Source organism: Lactuca serriola, chromosome 1 (genome assembly GCF_051521515.1).
Source record: "Lactuca serriola cultivar US96UC23 chromosome 1, Lser_US96UC23_V15, whole genome shotgun sequence".
In the NCBI taxonomy this organism is placed as follows: domain Eukaryota; kingdom Viridiplantae; phylum Streptophyta; class Magnoliopsida; order Asterales; family Asteraceae; genus Lactuca; species Lactuca serriola.
Window position 1 is genome coordinate 12,044,310 of NC_136408.1, and position 26,372 is coordinate 12,070,681.

General features: G+C 35.0%; 4 protein-coding genes and 1 non-coding gene across 5 annotated transcripts; 1 reads left to right on the forward strand and 4 right to left on the reverse strand.

Annotated features, from left to right (window-relative positions):
- The first annotated feature begins 4,637 nt into the window (after positions 1-4,637).
- On the forward strand, positions 4,638-7,309 carry LOC145100939 (proteasome subunit beta type-4-like). Its single transcript, XM_079038122.1, has 8 exons — positions 4,638-4,768; positions 5,156-5,203; positions 5,767-5,813; positions 6,005-6,081; positions 6,181-6,310; positions 6,420-6,579; positions 6,676-6,861; positions 6,954-7,309. The coding sequence occupies exons 3-8, from the start codon at positions 5,770-5,772 to the stop codon at positions 7,065-7,067; spliced, it is 711 nt and encodes a 236-aa protein (XP_078894248.1). The 5' UTR covers positions 4,638-4,768; positions 5,156-5,203; positions 5,767-5,769; the 3' UTR covers positions 7,068-7,309.
- A 535-nt stretch (positions 7,310-7,844) lies between these two features.
- LOC145051629 (uncharacterized) lies at positions 7,845-8,864 on the reverse strand. Its single transcript, XM_078999502.1, has one exon. It carries the CDS (start codon positions 8,862-8,864, stop codon positions 7,845-7,847), a length of 1,020 nt encoding a protein of 339 aa, XP_078855628.1.
- A 660-nt stretch (positions 8,865-9,524) lies between these two features.
- On the reverse strand, positions 9,525-9,609 carry TRNAY-GUA (transfer RNA tyrosine (anticodon GUA)). The gene is given in 2 exon segments: positions 9,525-9,560; positions 9,573-9,609. It is a non-coding gene; the product is annotated as a tRNA-Tyr (tRNA).
- Positions 9,610-9,748: 139 nt separating this feature from the next.
- LOC145051640 (basic blue protein-like) lies at positions 9,749-10,233 on the reverse strand. The gene is made up of 2 exons (XM_078999513.1): positions 10,083-10,233; positions 9,749-9,948 (listed from the first exon to the last, which is right to left on the reverse strand). Exons 1-2 carry the CDS (start codon positions 10,231-10,233, stop codon positions 9,749-9,751), a joined length of 351 nt encoding a protein of 116 aa, XP_078855639.1.
- A 964-nt stretch (positions 10,234-11,197) lies between these two features.
- LOC145101017 (Ubiquitin carboxyl-terminal hydrolase family protein) lies at positions 11,198-13,102 on the reverse strand. The gene has a single exon (XM_079038213.1). It carries the CDS (start codon positions 13,051-13,053, stop codon positions 11,347-11,349), a length of 1,707 nt encoding a protein of 568 aa, XP_078894339.1. The 5' UTR covers positions 13,054-13,102; the 3' UTR covers positions 11,198-11,346.
- Between the last annotated feature and the right edge of the window lie 13,270 nt (positions 13,103-26,372).

Consider the following 26,372-nt stretch of genomic DNA (forward strand, 5'->3'; position numbering starts at 1 on the left):
TTTTCAATATGGAATATATGGATGGTTATCGAATTGAATATGAAATCCATATGATATCGAATTGAATTGAATATGGAAATTAGATATGCTCAATTTATCTCAATACATACAATATGTTTCATTCTTTATAGCATCGTCTTTCCAGCAATTAAGCATCATCGACACTTCAGTTATCGCATATTCAATCAGCGACTTTGAATCCTTCGGTAATCGACACTTCAGAAACTTCAATCATTCGGTAAGTTTCTGCTTCTCAATTTTGCTTCTCAATGTGTATCTGTATGCTCCCGCTTCTCAATGTGTATCTGTAAGCTTCTGCAATTCACTCCCACTTTGAAAATCCATAAATTGCAGTCATGGTAATGTTTTTCAGTTAAGTGTCAGCAAGATTATGGTTGTGGACTGTTCACTTATAAACTTTAGATCGATCCATCTCAGTTTTTATATGATTGTGATTTGGCTTATAAGTTTCTACTGGTTTTCGCTTTCATATATATTTCTATTCAAATTCATATAATTCTCAGCGCACTTTGATTGTTCTTTCATTCGTTTTTCCCTTCTTGCTATTGGTTTTTTTGCTGCTGTCGAAGCTTCCTTCTTCTCCTTTTTGTTCTGGTATATGATACAATTAGAACTCAACAAATCCTGGCTTTTTTTTTGTTGATGTCGATTTTTTTTGTGCTGCTGTGTTTTATTTTTTGTGCTATCTAGACTAGAAACAACAGCTTCATTCAAGGTATCACAAATCTTGCCTTTATTTTCCCCTTTGTTTGTTGTTGTTGTTTTTTTTAGCTGCTGATCTCGAATTCCCTTTGTTTTTGCTGATGTCCCCTTAACCTAAACATAGATACTTTTCACCCCTTGCTGTCGATTTTTTTTTGAGACTCACTGTTATTAGCTTCATGTTTTAGTGCTAGGAAAGAATGGAAGATGATCTAATCTGATCTGAATTGGAACTGACTTAGCTGTCATTGATACTAACTTTAGTTGGAACTCAAGAAAATGATCTGAATTTTGTGTTGCTGTCCATTTTTTTCAATTGTATATGTGTTTGTACTTCATTTATCAAGACCCTAGATATAAAAGGAAGTCATTTTTGGTAATTTTACACTTATAAGCTGTCTTTTTTTTTTGCCAAACACTAAAACTGATTTATCATCTTATAATGTTTTAACACCGGATAAGCTTAACCAAACATTTTTTTAAAAATTCCGTTTACTATCTGTGTGAATGTGTATGTTTGGTAGATGTGTGTGCACAATGAACTGTCCATCTTAGAATTTCATATTGCCATCATTTTGTTACAAACAAATCATCTAAATTTGTAAATGAATAAATGTTTGAAAATCATTAATTAATATTATGCCTTTGAAGTATCAATATAAGTTAAGCAGGAACTATCCTTGCAAGTGAGTAAATTTTTCTGAAAATTTACTATAATACCCTTTTGGCTGTAAATTGCATTATAGTAATATTTCCTTACTTTAATGTGATATGAGTTTCCTACAGTGTACTGTGAACCCTATCTTGTATATGAACATATCTATTTCTCCAGTGTATTAGTTTCACACTATTCTTATTTAAGCATTGTATTTTATAAGTACAATGCCATAATTTAGTTTTAGTTTCCAAATTAATCCGTAGCATAATCTAATTATGACTTTTTTATTTCTATTATGTGTAACTGAAAGATGAAGTTGACTAATGAATGTACTTTCATTTTACTTTTTACAAATATTTTGGTTAAACATCAACTATTCCTACAAATGAGTAAAATTTTCTAAAAATTACCATAATAACCTTTTGGTTCTAAATTGCATTAGAATTTAATTTCTTGACTTTGATGTGATATGATTTTGCTGCTTACCCTATTGTAAACTCTAAAAGTAAAAGTATCCATTTGGAACCTGCTACCAAGGTAAGATTTTACATATGATGTTCAATTGGTTGTCTCTACTTTAAAAGTACATTGCTATAATTTATGCAAATGGTTATTGTTACTATTATCTAAAGTACATCGACTTTTATGATTTTTTGCTATAATATAGGAAAAAGTTGGAATTTTCTTTAGATTGTGTAATTTTATATACTTTTTTACAAATTTATATTAATATTAATTTTAAATAATCAATACAAATAATGCCAAAAAACTTGACTCTTATTAATAATATAAATTTGTTTTTAAACTTTTTACCCGTGGTTTCCACGGGTGGTAACCTAGTTTAAACCATACAAACAACAAGAAAATTACATTATCCACAACTTTAATAGGGGAAGACGATACTCCATTGAACACTTTGTTGTTTCTCACCAACCATAAGCTTTATATTAGCTAATAACATGTTGCTAGAAGAAACTTTTCTTTTTAGACGGTTCCCTTAATTTGTTGTGCAGTTAATGATATTGTTCACATTATAGAAAGATTCATAAGGGATGTCACACCACTTGAATATTCGTCCCCGAGCCTTGTTTGAAAAAGGACAAGCGACATGATATGTTCCACAAAGTTGATTCCAGTGGGGTAAAGTCTACAATTAGTTGAAGAAATATGTATTCCCCTATCTCTTGAGTAACCACTAAGGGTATTCTTATAATTCTTTCTCTTTATATAAAACATGAAACTTTCAATGGAACATATTTGATCCATTTAAGATCACGACCCGTGAATTCGATTTAGGAATCGATTAATCTTCACATCAAGTCTGTTGTGTAACGTCCATCAGGTGAATGATTAAAACGATGACGATCTTAGTGAGGGTCGATGTTTACCAAAGCAAGAACAATGAGAGCTAGGTCAAATTAAGGATATTTTACATACTACAAGAGTTATTCTTCCAATCCCATGAACAACATGTCACACAAAAGCGATCGAAAATGAGGTTGTTTTTGTCTTCTCGAGGGTATACAACACTGGGAAAACGAGATTATAACTTGAATGTGCTAATCTAATTGTCCTTCTAGAAAAGAGTAGTATCCCAATACCTACCATGTGTAAGAAAAAAAAAATCATTATTATTGATCCCTATTTGTCAAGAGCACTCGACACTTTTGCTATGTTACTCTACACTCATGATATTTACTTTTTCGCCAAATACCATACATGTTTCTTTTCCATCTTATAAATTTTATAAATAACCCGACACGAAAGGGAGGTTTTTTAATTTTGAGACGCTATTACCACTTCAGAAACATTGCTTCATTTTGGGCTTCAAGCGACCCAACACCGAGATCCGCATCAACCTTAGGCAATACTGGGTGAATCGAAGAAAAAAAGTTTCAACCATCATTTTCATCATACATGATAAAAAAATTCATTATATGAAGATTTCCTATTTTATAACCTGAAACATAAACTAGTAAGCTGTTTGGCAAGATCGAAAATTTTATGAGGTCTGAATTTATAAAAGGATATAAATTTTAACATGTTGTTTGGTTGGACGTCTGAATTGTTGTGCTAAATGATACATGTAATTTTTTTTTGTTGAATTCAATGCTTATGTATTATAAAATAATTGAACCAACTTTTGAAGAATTTTTAAAAATATAAACACCATACAAAATGTAAATTAAACATAAATCCAACATTGAAATGAATTTATGGAATTTAAAATAAAATCAATCAAACTTATAATAGAGATATGAAAACATGAACATACCTAATAACGATATTCATTAGTGGAGTATAACATGTTTTTCTACAATTATGAACTACTAATATTGTATACATGAAAAGAAATGAATGACTTGTACTTCTATGAATCTTTTATGTTTTAGAAAACTTATTATTGCATCTAACATTTAACATCAATAATCAAGTTATATTCCAAAATACTTATATTTAAATCAACACTTAAGGAGATCGTTCAACTAAATAACACAACACTTAAAGAAATTGAAGATTATGTAGCTATTAATTAGACTTGTATCTATATATGCATTGATGCTTCATAATTTGTTACAAACTCTTAATTCATCCAGCTTAAGTCTGTTCCAAATGTTTTGTAATTGCTCAACATCATGATCCAAATCCTTAACCAAAGCATGATTCATCTTCCACCACTTACATATTCTCCGTCAGTCCACCACCACTACATCAATCATAGAGCATCGTCATTGAACACCAACCAACACTACCATCAATGAATGTACAAACCAGTTACTATTTTTTTTGGCCTGTAATAATTTTTCTCCTAATCAAACCCTAATAAAACCTCATGTAATCAAGGGCTTAATGCATTTGAATTAAAGATTTGAGAAACATTTAATTCAGATACACTATCCCATATGACTCAATAAGTGGTTACTTCACAATTCAGATATTAAATTAAGAGTAAACCAAACCCTTTGAATACATACCTCTTGTTAAGAGACATTAAAATGCTACCAAACATGATATTTTTAAAACGACTAATGTTTTCAGCCTTTTTATAAGTCATGTTTTCATCCTTTTAAAACGATTTATGTTTTCAGCCTTTCTAAAACTTATGACGTATAAAGAGGAAAATAATAATACTCACATTAAAACCTAACCCTTATAAAATATTTGGTTGAAAATAAATGAAATTAATCTATGGACGTGTTTAGAAGAAAAAGTTGGTTGACATCACCGAGTGCAAACTTATAAACTTTGGGGGTATTTTTGCAAGTCTTCTTTTCTTGGAGAGAACGATACATTTGAGCATCCTCTTCAATTGAAGAAGACCTAAACACTCGGGTGGGTTTTCATCTTCATTGGAGCAATTGTTTGGAGTCGCCATTGCAGGACAAGGTATGGAGACATTCTTCATCTCTCGTGCTTTGTATATCTTCGTAGCTCTCACTCTTTTTTGTTTCCTTTTATCCTTTTCTTTTCACTGCTACCCGGCCACCAACACTTGAAGATCCCTAATTATTAAATTCTTTCTTCAGTACGTCGCCTTCAAAATTTCTCTTTGCTCTTATAAACTTTTGTTTTTGATCAATTTTGTTATTGTTTTCCATGAACGTTTCCGTTTGATCTTGGGTTCGTAATATTCTTTCATCAAATAGAAGCAAAATCCAAGTGCCGTGTATACTTGATTTAATGATTCCCTGTCTTTGGTTGATCGCTTTTAACTGGTTTTTGATTCCTTTCTTATTTGTATCCCCGAATTTCTACTTTCATTTGTTTTAACAGGAAGAAGATTAGGAACAGAAGAACGTGTTTCAGGCAAATCAGTTTTAGGTATCATTTTTGGACTTGATTTCCGTACTTCAATATCATCTAAAGATATCGGATCTCATGTTTATGTGTTTTGCTATGTTTAGATTTCTTCAGCATACATTTAGTCTCTTGAAACTTGAGCATTCCTCTAATAGTCTCTGCTCTGATATTATACCTTGTGTAATAGTTACAACATGCTTCTACACAAGAGGACAGTAGATGAGTGTAGTATTAATGAGTCTGGATATCTTGCTGTTCAAGAATCTCATGTTAAGTATAAGATTAGGGGTGACAATTTCTACCCATCACACATCATAAAATGATATGCACAAACAGATTAAATATCCAAACTAACAGAACCTAAATATTCCAAAATGATCAAACTATCAGCAACTCATAGTCAATAACAAACAAATTGAAATAATGCTTTTACACCTTAAATGTACTTGATAGTTGATACATACAAACTAATCTGTTACTTTCATGGCCAAATAAAAAAAATCATTTATTTGCACTTGATAGTAATCTGTATCTGTCTTATATTACTTGGTTTGATCATTTTTCTACGATTTGTAATTGTGCAGGTGATGGATTCTTTATTGAGCTCTGAAGGAGATTCACAGAGGACACAGTATGCACTCTTTTATCTCCATCATCTAAAATATGTGGTGTAACATGTAGTAGGATATTAGATCTGAAAGTTAGTTAAAAAACATGATGCAGAAACTAGGTTTTGAATAATAAATCTTTACTTTTGGCTCTAGAATTAAAGCGTATCAATTTTGACAGCAAGCATTTGTTGATTGTTGGTTTTTGAAACAGGTACCCATACGTAACAGGTACATCTGTGATTGGAATCAAATACAAGGATGGTGTTCTCATGGCTGCTGACATGGGAGGTTAGATGATTTCTCTAACCTTTGACTATTTTTAATATTTGAAGTGTTGATTTTTTTCAAAGTACATTGGTATATAATAATTGGTAATACATTTGACAGGGTCATATGGATCCACTATTCGCTATAAGAGTGTGGAGCGAATAAAGCAAATTGGCAAACATTCTCTTCTTGGTGCAAGCGGTGAAATCAGTGATTTCCAGGAAATTCTAAAATACCTTGATGACCTCATGTAAGTACAACAATACTTGAAACAAAAAGGGTCTGTTTTGAATATTATTAGTAAGTTTTTAACTATACTTAATAATAATAATAATAATAATAATAATAATACATTACAGATTGAATGACAAGATGTGGGATGATGGGAACTCACTTGGACCTAAAGAGGTCCACAATTACCTTACTCGGGTCATGTACAATCGCCGCAACAAGTTTGACCCTTTATGGAATTCCCTTATAATCGGTGGAGTCAAAAACGGCCATAAATATCTAGGATCGGTATATACCTTTTTGCAACATTTTTTTTTAAAAAATAAAAATAAAATCTTTATTGATATAAATCCATAAAAGTATTTATTATTTATATGTTGTTAGGTGAGCATGATTGGTGTACATTTTGAGGACGATCATGTTGCAACTGGATTTGGGAATCATCTGGCGCGCCCAATTCTTCGTGAGGAATGGAGGGAGGATTTGACTTTTGAGGAGGGTGTTAAATTGTTGGAGAAATGCATGCGTAATCTTCTTTATCGCGACAGATCTGCTGTCAACAAGCTTCAGGTCTTTTTTTAATTTATTTATTTTAATGAAAACTTTGTAAGTAGAAAATTTGGTGATGATAAATTACACTGTGTTGATATTTGAAAACACAGATAGCAAAGATTACGGATGAAGGTATGACCATCTCCCAGCCCTACTCTTTGAAGACTTTCTGGAATTTTGCTGCTTTTGAGAATCCTACTGTTGGAGCTGAGGGGTCATGGTAGGCATTTGAATTTTCAAATTCCAACTACTACCCAAAAAACTTATCTTACCTTGGCTTGATGGATGTTTTTTTTTTATATTAAATGTTCTCAAATATTGTTATGTGATACTATTAAACTTCTGTGTTACTGGTTTTAGATTTTCAAGTTCCGGTAGATGGACTTGATCCTTGTGTTTAACTTTAGTTTCAATCTGTTTGGATCTCTGATTACCTGTTTGCATTAAAAACAATTATAGTTTCTCACTTTATCAGTTTAACAACTCAGAATTTATTTCTAACTTAAGCACAAAACTTTGCATTTCTTTTTAAAAATACAATCCTACATGGTATATAAGTTTAACAGGTACCCATAACATTTTGAATTATAGTGTAATTCTGAACGATCAAATTGAAAAGTAACTACCACAATGATTTTCTATTTATAAATTCTCTAATTTTTTTTATAACTTCTATTTTTATATGAATCAAACTAAATTTTAGCTTTTCATTAATTTTCAACAAGTTGATAACGTTTGTAGAAGGTTAATTCTATATGTATTCCTTCATTTGTAGAAGGTGAATGTGTGTGTATCCATGATTTGATAATTTATGAGTGGGGGTATATATCATAGCATCCTTGTAGAATTCCACCAAACAAGTTCCATCCAGTACTGTATAGACATCGACTACCTCAATATGATGAATTACAGAAAGAAATAAAGAATGTTGCAACTCATAAGGGGAAAAACAATACTTTTTCCAATTATATATATAATAATAAGAACATTGATTTTAACGATCAAACATTTGCCTGTTCTAGTTGAACTTGAACATTGTCGTCTCCATTCAAAGCCTCATAATCACCAAGATAGTTTTCAAGGAAATCAGCCAAACTTGATTTATCAATATTCTCATGGTGATACGACTTACAGACAAGATAAAGAATCGTCTGAACAACAAGCCCCAAAAGAAACAACATCAAAACCACCACCAAACACAAAACCCCAAACCCTAATCTCCTCCAAACTCCCACTCCCAACTCTCCACCATTCACAACAAATACTTCAAACACAATTTGCATTGCAAAAAAAGATAAAACCAACTTTGAAACAACAATAATCGCCACCCATCGTTTCCCTTTAATCAAGTCCATGCTTTTCATCATAGCTCTAACCCCATAACAACTTTCCAAAACCGAAACAACACATGCCATTTGCCAGATAATGCTCATGTAAGCAAACCCAACAAAGTATAAAACCAACATAACATGAAACACCACCACACCAAATGTGTTATCAGGGAAATGAACCATGTAGAAAACTAGTATCAGAATAGCAAGCATGTTATAAACAAAGAAAACCACAAACGCACATAAGAAAGTGACAACAAGTCTCTTCCAAACCTTTGGGACAATGCTAGTGACAGTGGTGAATGTGAGATTATAATTACGTGTAGTGTAAATGGAAGCAGTTGTGTAGACGACTGCTGAAGTTGAGAGGAGTGAAAAGACGATGAGAAAGGTGAAGTAGGTGGCTTTAAGTAGCCAGTATGTGATCCATTCAGATCTTAGTGCGTCAGAAAGTTTATTGTACCTTAGGGTTCCGGGTCGGGTTATGTGTTTTTGGAAATCTGTGTGGATTATTTTTCTTGAAATTATATTAGAGACTTCCATGTGAGCTAGAAAGATAAAGGCTAAGGGGAGGATGAAGGTTAGGGTGATTTGAGTGAAGATTTTTCTCCATGAGACGATGGTTTTAATGGTTTCTTTGTAGATGCCTAAGAGACCTAAGAACTGCATTTCTTCTTGTGGTTTATCCATGTTAATTAAGTTGGCTATAGATTTCTTGAATGAGAAAGTGGAGATGGATCGAGAGGAGTTTGGTTTCAAATGTAAGGGATATGTATGATTATTTTCAGACTTGTTTTGCTTATTTAATTATAGAGATTATGAGATAATATTTTTGTTTGTTTTATAAAAACTATGTTTGTATCTTAGGTAATGGTGTTGGAAAGCCATGTCTTTTTTATTTTATTAAACGTATCTATTATCGAAGGGAATATATATGCATGCCTGCACGGCTGCACGGCTACAAGAGTAAATTTACCGTTTGCTAACTTTGTTACTAGAATATTTAATATTTTTGTATTAATTAAAAAACTATTGTAGTAAAAAGAAGTAAAAAAACGTCTTGCATTTTCAGAAAACTGAATTTGTAACCATGTTATGCTTTTGTTTTTCAAGCATATATTTTTTGTGGAGTTTTACGTACAAAATATCAAATCCATTCTAGAAAAGTAAAATATCAAATAGGCACACAAACAACATGAAATTTTCTTATCTCCACACGTTCGAGGAAGCCATTTGAACACAAAGGTCTCGTTTTGAGGGAAAGAATAATAATCACTTTTAGTTTTAATAAAGCACCGTTTATTCTCATTAAATTTGAATATCAACGGCAAAAGAAAAAAGGATAAAAAATCCGACCTGCCGGATTCGAACCAGCGACCTAAGGATAACAGCGAACAACTACAGTCCTCCGCTCTACCAACTGAGCTAAGGTCGGTTACATTTAAATGTTCGTCAAAATATTTATTATTTAATAAGTTGTACACGCATATTTCGTCAAAACAAATTAATATAATTATTCATGGAACTGACACACAATAACAACTTTTATTTATTAATAAACCGAAGAGATTACATTAAGCAGCGGTTACGGCGATATTCATCCCAGACTGACAATGACCAGCGATACTACATATGAAGAAATTTACGCCTTTAGAGAGCTTTAGACGGTCCTTTCCACTGTTGTACACTTTCGCACCTGCCGAAGCTGTGCAACCATTATAACCTCCTTTGTTCACCACCACCACGTTATGGATCATTGAATCATAGTTAAATACTGCATTATTTACAACTTATATTTATGTTTCAGTATATACCATATATATACATATAAAATATATAATTATTTGTGGTGAATAAAATTGTATTTTAAAAGAAACTTTTCATGGTTTTATGGAGGGGGATAGTTACCCAGGGTATCGCCTGCTTTGAACCGCTTTCCTTTGGTCCAAGTATTGGAGCCGAAGGACCAACCATTAGAGTCTCCAACCGTATAAACCGCACCATCCACTGGTCCAATGGATTGAACCATGAGCCACACCATTGTCACCAAAACGACCATGGTGGTTCGACTCGCCCTGCCTCTTCCCTCACATTGGGCCATTTTTCCTTCACTCGAGAGAAACTAGTTCACACAAAACTTATGGGTGAGTGAGAGTTAAAACTTTTAGGATCCAAAACATGTAGAGGGTATTAAAACACATAATGTTTTTTTTTTTAAATATATTATAAACTTGTTGTAACTTTATCGATTGAGCGAGCACCAGGATAGGATCACTTTTTGGCCTTTTCCAACTTTTTACATCTTTGAGGGAAACATAATCATCCACTAGGTCAGTGTATTGTAACTTTCAACAACCTTTCATTTATTTGTTTATTACTATATTTTGTATTTCATCTTTGTTCCTTGAAGTTTATAATCTATAAATTTAGTATTTTATATATTTGAATCAAGTAAAATGTTTTGCAAATCCTTGATCCAAGACATTATACCTCATGTTCCAATTTTATTATCGACTGAATTACATTTTTGGGTCCTTAAGTATAGCTCATTTTTGCATATTTGGCCCCAAAAAAATTCATTTGAAATTTTGGTCCTTATAAGAGATTTTTGTAATATTTTTTGGACTTGTTCCAAATAAAATGACTTGTCTGGTCTCTTCGTAATGGGTATAGCTTAATTTTCCAAATTTGTTCCAAAAAATAGACATTTTACTTAGAAGAGCGACAAAAAACATCACAAAGCCGCAATAAGGACTAAAAATGCAAGAACAAAAATTTATGTGACCAAATTTGAGAAAAAAGCTATACTCAGAGACTAAAAATGTAATTTACTATTTATTATTTTCTATATCTGAATCAAGTATAAAAAAATCCATTTAATACTGGTAATTCCATTTGTGGAAAGCATGATGTCAGGTTTATGTGATTGATTTCTAGAACCATATACATACTTAAACAAAAAACAAATAATTTTTTATAAGAAATTTTCTTAGTCCACAATAAAAAAATGATAACAGATGGTGTTTGCTAGAAGTGTATTAACTTCAAAATATATAAATCTTGATGACAAAATTTAGCAAAAAGGAATAATAATACACAGCCAATCTGGTAGCTAAACAAAACAAGAACTTATTCCGTATGATGCCAAACGATTGATGATGATGATGATTAATTAGATTCTCTTCTCTCTTGTTCTTGAAACATTGGATCTTGGTGATGATCTGGCATGAGATTTTCGAGCACCTGGAGACTCTGTTCTCAGAAATCTTGTACTCGTTTCCCTTGTGCCTCCTCTTCTATCAGACATCTGAAAGCTTCCTGAATCAGTCTTTTTTTCATCAAATACATTCTTCCTACTTCTTCCTCTACCTCTTCTCCTACCATCGTTCTCACTACTCCTTGAATTTGGAGTGTTTCTTCTAGATGAACTCTCACTGTTAAACTTTATTGTCCTACTTGTTCTTCCTCGAATCTTTGTATCCTTCTCTTCACCATCATCATCATCATCATCATCATCCATGTTTCCATGCCTCTTGTTATCTTTCAAATGGACCTGCCCTTCGAACTTTTGTTTTTTGGTGGGTGTTCGATCATTACCTGAATCAATATTAGTCGCCCCTTCAGATTCTGAATCTGACAACAAAGACTCGGTTTCATCATCTTCTTCATGTTCACTTTCAGTATCATCCTCTTCGTCATCTTCATCTTCATCATCATCATCTTCTTCTTCTTCGTTAGAAACTTGTCTGGCTTTTTGCTTTTTAGTTCCAGTTTCTTGATTCTTTGATTTGCTTTGCTCCTTGACAGTGTACATCAAATGAATATAATTAGATCTTAACGTCATCAATGGATGTTGTGGCTTCGAAATAAGCAAGTCCCTCTTATAAGCTTCTCTCAAAACGACTGTATGTGTGTGCAGTTTACTTGAAACATAGAAGATTCCAGGGTGTTGAAGCAATGCCTTCTTGAACCTTGATCGAAGACCCAAATATTCACCAAGAAAAAGTAGATTATCCTTGTCAGTTTTCTTTGGTACTAAAAGATGAAGAACTTCATGCAATATAGCAACAGTCCATTTATCAGATTCATCACTTTTCGCCTGTAAATGAAATGCATTTTCGTAAGGTGAAATGTATGGCAGCTTCTGCCAATCATCAACCCATTTCTTAAATTTCTTGTCCACCTCGAACCCACGAGAATATTGCAAAGGGAATGAGCTCGTTGAGTTCTTCTCCATGACAGACGATGCTAGTTTATCACTCCAACAAACCAATTCGAGTTCATTTCCAGTGCTTGTAACTTGAAAGTAATCAGGAAATTGAGGAACGATGGTTTGGGTGTAATCGTTAGGCAAACCCAGATCCCATTTCAAGCGATCGATGACAGAAAGAGGGATTTTGTTGATTCTGGCTATCATGAGTAGCTTCAGAAGTCGATCCGCTACATCTTGCTTATGAATCTCACTTTCGAAAAGGAGTTGTTCTTCGGTATCAAGGGTGAGGATTTCAGGGGTTAATTTGATGTGAGGGTGGATTCCAATACCACCTGGAAGAAACTCTTGGAATACAGATGGATATTTTCGAATAAAATCAATAGAACGGATGGGTATACCTAGTGAAGCTCTTTTGTCGGAGATGATGGAGAGAGGGAGAGACTTTGAAGGCTCGGAATTTATGAGGTTCTTGACTTCAATCATGGGTTTGAGGTCTCTTTCCTTCTCCACGGCGTGATCGAGTCCTCGGTCGCGAACCCAGTTGATGGACGCAACCACGGAGGATGCGGTGGTGGTGGCTTCATGGAAACTATGGTAACGGCGGCAGTGGTGGTTGCCTCGACGGCTAGGTCGTCGGAGATAGGAGAGTATGAAACGCTGCTGCATATGGGATTTTTGAGGGTTTTGGATTTTTGGCAGGGCTTTGTTTTTCCAAGGGTTTTACAAGCAAAACATTGTTTCAAAATAACTTTTCTATTTATTTATTTATTTATTTTTCTTTTGGTTTTTGAAAAAATTAAAAGTTAAAAAGTTATAAAATCAATATCAAACACTCTTTTAGTTCACCTTCATTTTATGTTTTCCATTTTAATTTTGGACAAAATTTCATAAATGTTCTTTGTGGTATTTTGAAATTTGAAGTTTAGTCCTTAAGTTTAAAAAACCTTACAGATGGTCTCTATGGTTTTAAAACTTTTAATGTTTGGTCATTATGCCTAACTCCGTCAACTTTCTACCGTTAAATGAAAAGTATTTTCGTCATTTCACTACCCATAGACCATTTATGAAGTTTTGACTAATTTAAAAAAAAGAAAAAAAATATAATTATTTAATATAAAAGGGTCCTACCATATATATATATATATATATATATATATATATATATATATATATATATATATATATATATATCCCACCTATCACCACCGCTACCAACATCACTATACCCCAAAACTTCATTATACTCGATTTTCCATGTAATTCATCAAGCAAACTCTCTAAAGGAAATATATATGTTGTTCACTGTAAAGGAAATGCATATTTCTTTCAATGGAGGGTGACAAACACACATACACACATAGTTGTTTGTAGGGCTGCAAACGAGCCGAGCCGAGCTCGAGCCTAACCAGACTCGGGCTCGGCTCGTTTAACTATTTATAGGCTCGAGCTTGAGCTTGGCTCGTTCGAGCCTTATGGTACAAAGCTCGAGATCGTCTCGTTAAGAATTGTATGGGCTTGGGCTCGGTTTGGGCTCGGCTCGTATACGGTATACTCTAATTTCCTAAAATGATATTTATTAAATTATTATTTATTTTAAATATATAAAAATAAAAATAATTTTTTTATTATATATATGTAGGCTCGTTTAGGCTCGTGAGCCTAATCGAGCCAAGTAACAGAGGCTCGAGCTCGAGCTCGTTTAATAAACAAGCCTCATATTAAGCTCGAGCTCGGCTCGGGCTCGTTTAAAATCGATCTCGAGTCGAGCTTTTAATGATTCGATCTCGAGTAGCTCACAAATAGTTTGACTTGTTTGCACCCCTAGTTGTTTGGTTATACAAATTTGACAGTGAATCACGAATCTGTAATCACAAACATGTTTCCTCCTCCCATCCCATGCGTTCTCTCTCTAGGATAGTTGTCAATCATTTTGCTGAAATCAAACCAAAAACATCTAAAAATCTCCAAATTAATGGCGATAATGAAAAGAATGAACTCCGGTGAGGTTCAAGATGAACTCCAAAACTTAAATCTGATGAACTGTAATCGATTTGTATGTGTGTCTGCGTTTTTTTCGACTGATAATTTGGTTTAATTTGGTATTTCCATATTACCGATGGTTGAAAATGAAATGCAGAAGAGGGGGGGGGGTTGAGTTGCAGGTTTCATAATGAGGAAGAAGAGATTGGGCTATTAAGTTCTTCTGATAAATTAACCCAACCCATGTGATGTAGAAGCTTTGTATTATGAAATGAGTTTGAGACAAAAATTTCATTTCCTTATACGAGCTTAGGTTACGAGTACAAATCTCATTTTTCATTTTTAGTCAAAACTCAACCAATCTCTAAGTACCATTTTGACGTAATTAATTTAATTACACGGTTGATTTTTATTTTTATAAAATCCATAACTCTTTCCTTTGGAGTCATATTTTTGCGAGTCTTATATCCTTGTGATCACGTTAACGAGTACTTTCCAAGTATGTTAACCGACTTGAAGACGATATAAATTTTTGGACGCTTAACAGTCGTTTTAACTATAAATGTAACGGAACATTTGATTTTTACTATCTCAAAATAAAATATTACAATATTAAGCTATTACATCTATTTTTTCCTACTCTTTCCTAATGGTGACTAGTGACAAAATCCTCTCGGTTGTAACATACAACACTTCCCCGACAACATATCAGCCTTTTGAATGCTATGACTATCCCGTAGCCTTATAACACTCCCATAACAGCCATGGGGCCAACCCATGGTCTTTCCCTCCATCTACCAATCCAAACCATAATCAAGCATGAGTCGAAACCGTATCTGACTAAACTCAATAAGGTGTTCAGGTGTGACATCCCCAAAATCTCGGCCAGAAAAGACCGATTTTCATTTATGCTTTTAAAATAATTTCAGAGTAAATCCTTTTGATTTGAAAGAGTTGCGGAATTTGTTCTAAAAAAATAAAACGTGATAAAACAATGTTTACCAAAGCATTTCATAAAAGAAATGTATTTTCGTTATATAATCAAAACTCGGGATGTCATGTTCCGATACAGACATAAGCATAAACGATAACATTACAAGTCATTCAACAAATATATACTTATACAGACTTGTAAACAAAACAACTTGATGGTTCAATACTTATGATTCAATACTTATGACTCAATCTATGATTCAATACTTATGATTCAATACTTATGACTCGACGCTATGGTACCAGTAGGGATGAGAAGACAAGAGAAAACAAAAATACATGAACTTAAACTAGAATGCATCTAAAAAGTATGAAAATTAGAAAAGAAAGAAACAAAATATGCAATATTTTTGAAATTTTTATGCAATTTTTATGAATGACCGAAATGAGTTACTCTAAATGCAACTATATACAACCTAAATGAAATAAAATAAAAATAAAAAATAAAAGATAAGAAATACCTCACCCTAAGCTTAAAATGAAGCATTGTCCTCAATGCTTAGGATGAGAGTAAGGAAGGATTGTACCGGGATCAAGGTGGAGAGGCCCGCGAGGATGATATGGAAGCAACACATGGGTCGTACAATGATGTGTGGGTGGAGTTCTTGGCTGCCTAAATACACATGGATGAAAGCTTGGTCGCGCAAAGGAAGCATATGAAATGGCTCAAAAATTTTCTTATGAAGTGACATATTTGCACGGGTACCCTCGCAAACTTTGAGCGGGTGGGGGGAAGCCATGCATATACATCAGAATGCATCCCATGTGGGGGTAATTTGAGCTCAGATTTTGCGCGGGTAGGGCTGGGTTACGCAATGTTTGTGCGGGCACCATTGCAAGTTGCATATTTTTGGCACTTTTTGCATACTTTACCAAGATCATTTCTAAACTTCAAGATGCTTATTTTAGACCAACTTCAAGCCTAGAAACATCAAAACTTCAAGTGGAGATTATTTATTAGAATGCATTTATTTAACGTTATTGCCAAGACATAACCCTGACTCCGTCAACTTTCATAAATCAGGGTTTCCAATGTTACGTTGTCGAATTCTCTCATGTCAAAGCCTTCATACAATGGTTTCAAACGGTTCCCATCCACTTTGAAGATTTGGTTCATTTCCAAACTCTTGATTTCAAACACACCATGATCAAACACTTTTATAACAATGAAAGGTCTGTGCCATCGAGATCGCAATTTTCCCAGGAATATCTTTAAGCGTGAATGATAAAGAAGAGCTTCTTGACCCAGAATAAATTGTTTTTGGGTTATGTGCTTGTCATGAAATGTCTTTTTCTTCTCTTCGCACCTTTTGAACCTTTTAATTATCTTCTTCTTGACCACTTCCATCATTGGTGGATTTAATCTTCTTAGAGCCACTCTCCTAGGCTTGCAATAATCTCCCAAAAGAATCTTGTGTGTGCATACATTAGGGCTTATCCTTTTTATTAGCTCAATCACATCAACCCGGTACAATGGAGAAATGTTGCTAGGGTACCTCATTGCTTCAAAGATGTTGAAGTGAATGATCTCTCCATCAAACTCCATAGTATTTTTTTTCTTTATGGAAATCAATGATCATGTGAGCAGTAATCATGAAAGGTCTTCCAAGGAGGATCATAGATGATTTGGAAGAAGTCTCCTCTTCAAGATCAATGACATAAAAATCCGCAAGAAATACTAGTTGATTAACTTGTACTAACACATCCTCCAACACTCCTCTTGGAGACACACTTGACTTGTCCGCTAATTGAATGATTACTCCTGTTTCTTCCAAAGGTCCAACATTGAGAGATTGAAAAACCGAATATGACATCACATTGATCGAGACTCCAAGATCTAACATGTCACTTTCGACATGCAAATCACCAATGGTACAAGGGATAGCAAATATTCCTGGATCCTTGCATTTAGGAGGTAACTTCTTTTGGATAACCGCAGACACGTTTGCATTAACTTGAATCTTTTCATTTTCCTTGAATTTCCTCTTCTTGGTGCACAAATCCTTGAGAAATTTTGCATAACTTGGAATTTTCTTAATAGCATTCAATAGTGGAATGTTGATTTAGACCTTGAGGAAAGTTTCAAATAATTCATTTTCTTCCTCTATCTTCTTGGAAAAGGCTAACCGGGAAGGGAAGGGTGGTGGTATGACCAATGGTTTGATGTGCTTGTTGGAAGATTCAGGTTGATTAATGTTTGGCACAATCGGGTCCTATGGAGTAGCTACAACTTTCGGAGGTTCAACAATAATAACTTCATCTTCTTCTTCTGTTGAAACTCTTTTAGGGTTGCTTTCTCCAAGTGTTTTCCCACTTCTCAAGGTTATTGCACTCACATTGGGGTTCTTCTTGGTTTGAGAAGAAATTTTACCCCTTTGTTCCATCTTGTTGAGAGCGGTGGCTAAGTCTCCAATTTGTGCTTGAATGTTGGAGAAAGTGTTCTTGGTCTCTTGTTGAAATTGGATTTGGCTTTGAGCAAGAGAAGTAACGAGTTCTTGAAGGCTCATTTGATGGTTACCACTTGATTGGCCTTGTTGATGAGGTTGTTGGTAATTTGGAAGTGGTCGGGATGTTTGTGGATATGGAGGTTTTTGTGATGGGTATTGTGGATATTGGGGTCTCATCATAACAATTGGTGGGTTTTGCTTTGGTGGGTATGGGTTGTTTGGGTTATTTCTCCAATTTGGGTTGTAGGTGTTTTGAAATCCCATGGGTCTTGGTTAACCTTGATATCCTCGCATGACATTAAAATCCTTCGGTTTACTTTCAAGTGTGGGACACTTTTCCGTATAATGTCCTGTCATTGCACAAATACCACACACCATTAATTGTTGACCACTTCCCACCACCATTTTACTTAACACATTAGTCAAATCCAAAAGCTTTGATTCCGAGTGTTGGATGTTGCTAACTTCACCAACCACTTGTGGATAATTTCTCTTCATTTCATTTCGAGTCCCAAAGTTCCTTTGATTTTAAGAAATGGTACCAAAAAGTAATCTTATCTCTTGAGGTGTCTTGTTGAAGATGTCACCACCACTTGAATCATCAATCATCCTTCGATCTTTTTCATTCATGCCCTCATAATTTTTTTGAAAAAGTAGTTGTTCGGGTATGTTGTGTTGAGGGCAACTTGTACACAAGTTGTTGAATCGCTCCCAAAAATCATGAAAAGTCTCATTCTCCCCTTGACGAATCCCCAAAATGTCACTTCTTTGACTCGATATCCGGGAAGTGGGATAGAAATTGCTATTGAAGGCCTTGAGTAACTCTTCCCATGTGTGAATAGATCCCGGTGGTAAGTTGAGTAAGCACCCTCTAGCTTTATCTTCCAAGGTGAGCAGGAAGGCGGTTAGCTTGAAATCATCCAATGTCACATTTTTGGGTAACATGCTAACACATATCATATGAAAGGACTTCAAATGCTTTTGAGGATATTCTCTATCCAAACCATGGAACTTGTTTAGTTGATGTATGAAACTTGACTTTAATTCAATCCCTCGGCGGTTTGTGGGATAAACAATACCAAGAGGTGTGTGAGTAACATCTGTCTCCATCATTTGTCTAAGTGTCAACTCTTGAGGGGGATTGGGTGGATTGGGGTTATTGGGATATTGTTGCATGTAATTGGGATGTTGTTGGTAAGGTTGGTATGGGTATTGTTGGGGATTATGCATTTGTGGTGGATAAGGTTGATAGTTAGGGTATTGGTTGTAAGGAGTTTGTTGTTGTGGGTACATTGGAGGTTGTTGGTAATTGGGTTGGTTTGGGTAATGTACTTGTTGTTGAACTTGAAAAGCATTGGTTTAAGGTTGATTGTTTTGGTGGAATTTTTGGTTTTGTGGTTGTGGTGGTTGATAATTGGGTTGGTTTTGAGGAGGGGCTTGATTCCAAGGTGACATATCAATAAGAGGTTCTTCTTGTTGTTGTTGTTGTCTTGGTTGTTGGGGTGGGGTATTGGCATCTTGATTGTTTGGGTTTGGGTTGGGATTGTGAGGTGGAGTGTGATTCATGGCAATGTAGTTTTCAAACGGATTGTCTTCAAAGGAATGGCCAACAAATGGAGAACTCGGTTCGGTGTCTGTGTCACTTGAAGTATGAACTTGATCTTCTATGTTGATTAGTGGAGAAGAGGAAGAAGCTTAAACAATTTGTTGTTGCTTTGATTGTTTTGCTAACTTTTTCAACTGTTTTTCTTCTTTTTCAATTTCCGGATTGTAGAGTAGTTCTCCGATTCTTGTAGACCTAGGCATAAACAATCAAATAACAATAACCAATTTCCCCGACAACGACGCCAAAACTTGGTGGGATGTTAAGTCCACCAAGCAAACTACACCCTTTGTTTGCAAATAAAACATAATATAATGGTAAAAAAGGGTATCGATCCTCGAGGAAATGGTTGTATTCAATCACCAATGCAATCTAAAATAACTAGTGTAAATAAACTAACTAACTATAATTAAACTCAAAGGGAGGGTGTTATGATTGCTTGAAAACTAAAAGACTTGAATAACTAAAAACTTGCAATTAAGAAAGAAAGTGAGATGCTCAAATATTGGAGAGAATTGGTAAACCAAGGCAATTCAACACAATGAACATTGGTGTGTTTATCATTAGGATTCAACATGAAGCTTATCATTCATCCCAAATTGGTTATAGCAATCATGAAGCATGAGATGCCAAGATTCCTTATAAGTTGTATGGAGGTTGGGGAAGCCCACAACACACCTTCTTAGTCAAAATTAAAGATCCAATTGAAGCAATTGAACCCAAGTTAAGAATGAAGGAATCCCCAATTCCTAGAGGATGTCAATGCTTACACATCCATAAAGGAGTTATGATTCATAAGCTAGAGATGGTTTCTACCATCAAAAAGCCCTTGTTCTAAGTAAATTCAAGGATTCAATGCTAAACCAAAGAAATAAACCAACAATTGCTTATTAAAGTATCAAACTCATAATCAAAGCACTAAACAAGCATATGAAATATGAACTAGAATCATAGACATAAGATAAATGATAAATAAGCATAAATCCTTCAAAAACCCACAAACATTTAGAGGTTTTAGCCAAGATCTACCAAAATAGAGGATTTAGCAACTCATGGTAATAGTATAACAATCACAAAAGTCTAATTGCATAAAGAAACTACCAATAACTTGGAAAGATGAAAATAAATGAGTCTCAAACTCCAAAATCACCTTCTTCTGGTCTCCAATGGTGTAAAACTGAAGTTATGGCTGATGGATCTCATCCCCCAAGGTAATGGCAAGCCAAATGACCAAAATGCCCAAAACTGGGCAGTTGTGCGGGTACCTGCGCGACGGAAATTCCACTCGCGCAAGTGTTTCTGGGTTGCTATTGGCTCATTTTTCCTCCACTAACCATTCCATTACCAAAGATTCCCTTGGTCCTCTCCATATCCCACATGATTCAAATTAACCAATCATCTTTTAGCTTCAAATGTGGATGCTTCAAGTCCAAAATATAAGTCCAAGATCCATCTTCACAAGCCCACTTCATCCTAGCCTTTAGCTTTTTAAGCCCAAATCTTCTTTGGTGTATCCGCCAAGCCCAATAATGCACCAGAAAGCCCACTAAGCCTAACTCCAGTCAAACCGCAACCGCAATGACCTCCAAAACCCTGCAAAATTTCTCATGCAACATAGAAAGTCCCCGTACGATCCATGATAAAGAAAATAAATAAAATAGAATGCAATACTAATTAAAAAGAGCTAAAAATCTAAAATAAACTAATAAAAGTAAGGAAATAAAACAAGCCCCACTCATGACTCTTGGCATGCAAAATGACATATGACGACCCTTGATAATACTAACCAAGAAATTATGTAGAAAGTAACCGAAAATAATGTCTTACACATACAAACACATGATCTAAAGGAACATCTATAAAAACAAGGCACGGGGAAAACAAAAGGAAACATACCCGCGATAGCATATGATGGAACTCTAGTCTCCCCTGTTTGCAACTGCAATGCTTGACTCCTCACTGATGAGGCCTCTGCCCTGCCTTCACGACCATTAGTGATCCTCAATGTAACCGGAGTAGGTGTCCTCCCAGATCCACCCATCAACCCCGAACAATCAGTCTTCTTGTGACCCACCTGATTGCAGTGAAAACACACCGAAATTGAGCCTCAAGGACAATTCCTGCTAAAATGACTAGTCTGACCACAACTAAATCAACCCATTCTCTTCTCACAACAACTCCCCTCGTGGGTCCTCCCATACTTCGAACAACAACCTTGGCTCTGATGGCCTCCCAGTCGCGAATCCCGAGTCCTTGGCCTCTTCGCCTGACCCATGGCGGTCTGAATATGCTATGAATTCATCTTCTCGAGGTGCTCCAAATCAAACTCTCACTCATGGGCCCTAGCAATCATATCATTTAAGGTCTTACACCTTAACAAGATCACAAACTCGCTGATGTCATCCCTCAACATATCATGATACCTCGCCTTCTTCATCTCCTCGTCCGCCACATACTGCGGGACCAACAAAGCACTCTCCTGAAACTTGGCACTGATCTTTGCCCCAATCTCAGCAGTCTGAAAAAGGTCCTGAAACTCCTTTTCTAATTGTTGCACCTCTATCATTGGTGAAAACTCCTCATGGAATCTCGTGACAAACTTCTTGTAAGTCATGGCCACCACAACCGCATATCCTAATACACGACCGACCTCCTACCACCATTCATGGGCTCAGTCCCTTAAAAGACATGATATAAGTCCCACTTTCATCCCCCTTAGGACAAATGCTCTTCCGATGAGCATTCTCCATGTCAGCGATCCATCGGCGGCTAGCAATGGGGCCCTTAGCCTAAAAAAACTTCGGAGCTTCACATGCCTTGAACTCCCGAAAAGAGGGAGTTCACGCTCCGAGCTGTCCTGCAACGATCTCGGCCTGAAAGGCCCCGAGTCACGCGTCTAGAAGCTCAATAATCCTAGAGTGGTATGCGTCCTTGACGCTCCTCCATAATCTTCATGATCCCCTCCTCGACCGTACCGAAAATCACAGGAGTCTGCTCCAAAATACAGTGGTTGATCTTTAACGAAATGAATTCCCTAATACGCTTATCCATCGGATCAGTTCCAACACCTGAGCCTTAACCAGATCCTCTTCCACGAGTGCTCATCACAATTCTCAAAAGCAATCATACAATAATAAGAACTTACCAATAAAATCCCTCATCCTACAAGATTCCTACAATCTTCATGACCTTCCTTGATTCGAGTATGGATCCTGTGCTTCCAGTAGTACGGGCCTAATACTATATTCTACACATATCCACACCTTCCTTAAGAATTATCCGGAATCTTCTAAGTCACATTCTCAAACTAGTATTTCCAAATACCCGCTAAACAGCGCATCCAGACCCACTAAAGCAATTCATAGGCTCTCATAGGTTCCCGACCTCACCCTGCCATCAGGTGATGAAGAAATCCCACAAATTTCAGCTAACTACTTCATGAATACAATCACATGCAACAAAGCTTAGATAGTCCTTTGACTAAAAGACCCAACCCTACAACGGATAAAATCAAACAAGACCCGCATAATAGGGCCAAATCCACCACTATGAGATTATTGAACCTTTGATGCATGTGACTTAACGTATTCACTTAATAGTTAACTCACATCAATAAGAGTCCCACAAAGCACAAAGCAAGCAATGTTCGTGCAGTAACACTCCAAGCAAATATAGATTCCAAATCTAACATAACATCTAATTCCCCTTAGGCTACAAGGCATCACAAATCAGGCAACCCTATCACACACTTCCTAAGGGATCATTAGCCTATCAACTAGGATGTAGTTTTATCAATCCATAAGATAAAAACTCAACACTACGCATAAAGTAAGTAGAGATATTTTGGGAAACCATCGCTCGAGCTCACCGCTTCATCCGTTTTTTCTCCTTTGAAGTTCTTTGTTTCTTTTTGAAAAGTTTTTGTGAAAATCCTAAGATCCTTAGATCGAGTTTGGATTCCCACAAATGTTCATCAAATCCCTCAAACCAGGGTTCTGATACCAATTTGTAACATCCAAACTTTCAAACCAAATTTTTAATTTTTAACTAACTAAAAACCTTGTTCATAAAAACCGATATCAAGAAAATCCCAAGTATCAAATACAATTCATCATCATAATATCAGAGTGTCCCAAAAATATATGGAATCAGAAATTGCAGGCGAATGTGTACAATCAAGCCTTTGCCTTCCTGCGATCATCAGAAGTACCTGAAACACATTTAATCAACAACTGTAAGCACAAAACTTAGTAAGTTCCATGAAATACCACATACAAAACAACACAAAATAAACAACTATGGGTTATCATCAACCCTGGAGACTATTGATGTCTAATTGTTACTACACCTACTTTTACCTCCTATCTAACTAGCTATTCGACTAAGGCAGTGTACATTTCCACAAATAGTATAAAACAAACAGTCGGGTATCGATCTCAGAGAACAAATTAAGCTAACTAATTTATCTACTAAAAATTAACCTAAAACAAGCAAAAGTAAATTGGTTTTTATCTGATTTTACAAGTTCAGACAAACTTACTTTCCTAATCATTAAATTCAATCAATGACTAAAAACACTCATGTTTAGCTGTATCCACTTTTCCTCAATGGTTAGCTATTAATTATGGATAATTCAAGTTGGCTACCAATTAATATATTATTAGCAATCTACGTCCAAATTTACTAATGTTGAATTAATTCATGTAGAGCTGTGCATGGTTACACATAATTTAACACATAATCAATTATTAATTATGATTGGAGCTATGAAAGATTGATTAAACAAACACAAATGTAGTCACAATATATATTATCTAGCATAACTAAATTTTAATAATTTAATCACTTAACTAAGATTGGTTCGATCCTAACTCTAGCCATTCAATAGTCACTAAATTACTAGGGTTCAAGTTCATGCAATTTAATATTCACTAAGCTACACAGAACATGAATTTAAGCAATTTAAATATCAAATTCTAACATGCTAGGTATTAACAATCAAACACAAGCATATAACCAACTAGAAAAATCCATCCTCAATTAACTAATCCACGAGTTCAAGTTTCGTCTACCTAAACAGAAGTAGCTAGATTCAGCTACTCATGGCTGAAACCAAACACGCAAATTCAATAATTAAAAACATAGTCAATTGTACCAAATTAAAAGTGGGAGTTATAATCTTCAACTCCTTCTTCTTCCTTGGGTGCTAAGCTTAATTCCTCTGCCTTAGACTCCTCCAGAAAATCGTTTTCAGAACCGTTCAATTTTCCAAAAGTCTCTCAATCGTAAAACACCCCAGGTATATATATATATATATATATATATATTCGTGATTTTTATACTCCATGTCGTGGATTGAGACTCTATGTTGTGAATCTGGAGGAGTCCTTATCGGGCAAGGACTTGACTTCCCGTGTACTCATCTTCTAGAACCACCAACTCCACGTTGTGTAAGTGAAGTCCACGATGTGGATTTAGCTTTTTTCTGGGATTTTCCTTTATTTAATTCTTCAATCATCTAAAGTTCCGCCACTTGTCACTTTTAGTCCTTATTCTTCAAGGTTGCTCCTTTTGGCTGCAAAACATAATTCAATCTTATAAGTACCACTTGTCTTTGCAGATAACCAAAATATTAACCAAAATGTATTGCCTAAAAATGTATATAAATATGGCAATATCAAATACCCCACACTTATCTTTTGCTTGCCCTAAAAAAACTAATTATTTTTAAGTCAAACTTTCATTACCAGTATCACATAAAACAATCCATTTTGAACTCGGCCATTATACCAAGACCGCAATGCGTATATTTTTGTCTAAATTCTAACAACTTCTTAATCCTAAATACTCACAATCCTTATGAACCTTCACTCCTTAGCTTATACGACACTCATTTCTGCAACCCTCTGAATCAACCCTCAGAAATCTTTCTTAACCTCAAAGTATTTTTGTTAAGCTACCCAAGCATACACAATCTAGAAATTACCACTTAAAATACCGCAATGGAGCTCTTGGAATTCTTCACTTCTTTGAATAATTGATCATAGATTTCTTTGAATTCACCACTTTTTTTTAGTATCTTCAACTTTTTTAATTCTTCAGAATTTTTGATTTTTGAATTTATACTTTGACAGCTCCTCAATTCTTCAGCTTTTCGGTAATTTCTCTCTCTATCTCTCTCTCTCCCTCTCTCTCTCTCTATCCCTCTCTTTTAAATATCTCATCCGCTCGAATCCTACATGCTTAAGTAATGACGCTTACCTTCAACCTTTATTGGTTAAAGGTATTAGTCTAAGTGCAATGACTATATAAGCTCTCCTGGATAAATTTCAAGTTTAGGCTGCAAAACATATTATGCCATATAAACTACCAGATTGCCTTTCATATCTCATGGATTTTCACTAAAACTTGGGAAGCCTATATACACTATAACATGTGTTGGCTCACTTAAATATTTGAGCTCGCATCGGACCATCCCACGCAACACTAGCAACTTAAGTCTAAACTAATACTAAATTCAATTTTTAGATTATTATTTCAAATCTATTTCTAATTTTTCAAAATTTTAAATTTTAAAATTTTCTAGCAATTTACTTTTTCGACCCCCTACCCCACACTTATTTCATATAATGCCCTCATTGTATGCATAAATAATATAAAGTAATAAAAGTAAGAAAAAGGAACAGACTCCCCTGGGATAAAAGTGACAAGATCGAATCTGAACGCGTGGATAAATTAATTGGAAATTTTGAAATATAAAGTATCCAACTTGGATCTTCAGATATAAGTAATTGTGTCGTGAAAATGTGAATCCGAGACTTGAATCTTCAACAAATGTAGTGTAGAAAATCTTCAAATCATAATTCATCAATGTGGGAAAGCATATACCACATTGAATGGTTGATAGAGAATATATCCTAATTACCCAAATCATGTCGTGGTGTTAATGAACTCGTCATGGC

Bases quoted from the DNA above. Each gene is read 5' to 3' on its own strand.
- LOC145101017 (XM_079038213.1), bottom strand. From the start codon at position 13,053: ATGCAGCAGCGTTTCATACTCTCCTATCTCCGACGACCTAGCCGTCGA.
- LOC145051640 (XM_078999513.1), bottom strand. From the start codon at position 10,233: ATGGTCGTTTTGGTGACAATGGTGTGGCTCATGGTTCAATCCATTGGA. The intron at 9,949-10,082 runs GTAACTATCCCC...TAAATAATGCAG, and splicing joins CAAAGCAGGCGATACCCTGG to TATTTAACTATGATTCAATG.
- LOC145100939 (XM_079038122.1), top strand. From the start codon at position 5,770: ATGGATTCTTTATTGAGCTCTGAAGGAGATTCACAGAGGACACA. The intron at 6,311-6,419 runs GTAAGTACAACA...AATACATTACAG, and splicing joins AAATACCTTGATGACCTCAT to ATTGAATGACAAGATGTGGG. The intron at 6,862-6,953 runs GTCTTTTTTTAA...TTGAAAACACAG, and splicing joins CTGCTGTCAACAAGCTTCAG to ATAGCAAAGATTACGGATGA.
- LOC145051629 (XM_078999502.1), bottom strand. From the start codon at position 8,864: ATGGATAAACCACAAGAAGAAATGCAGTTCTTAGGTCTCTTAGGCATC.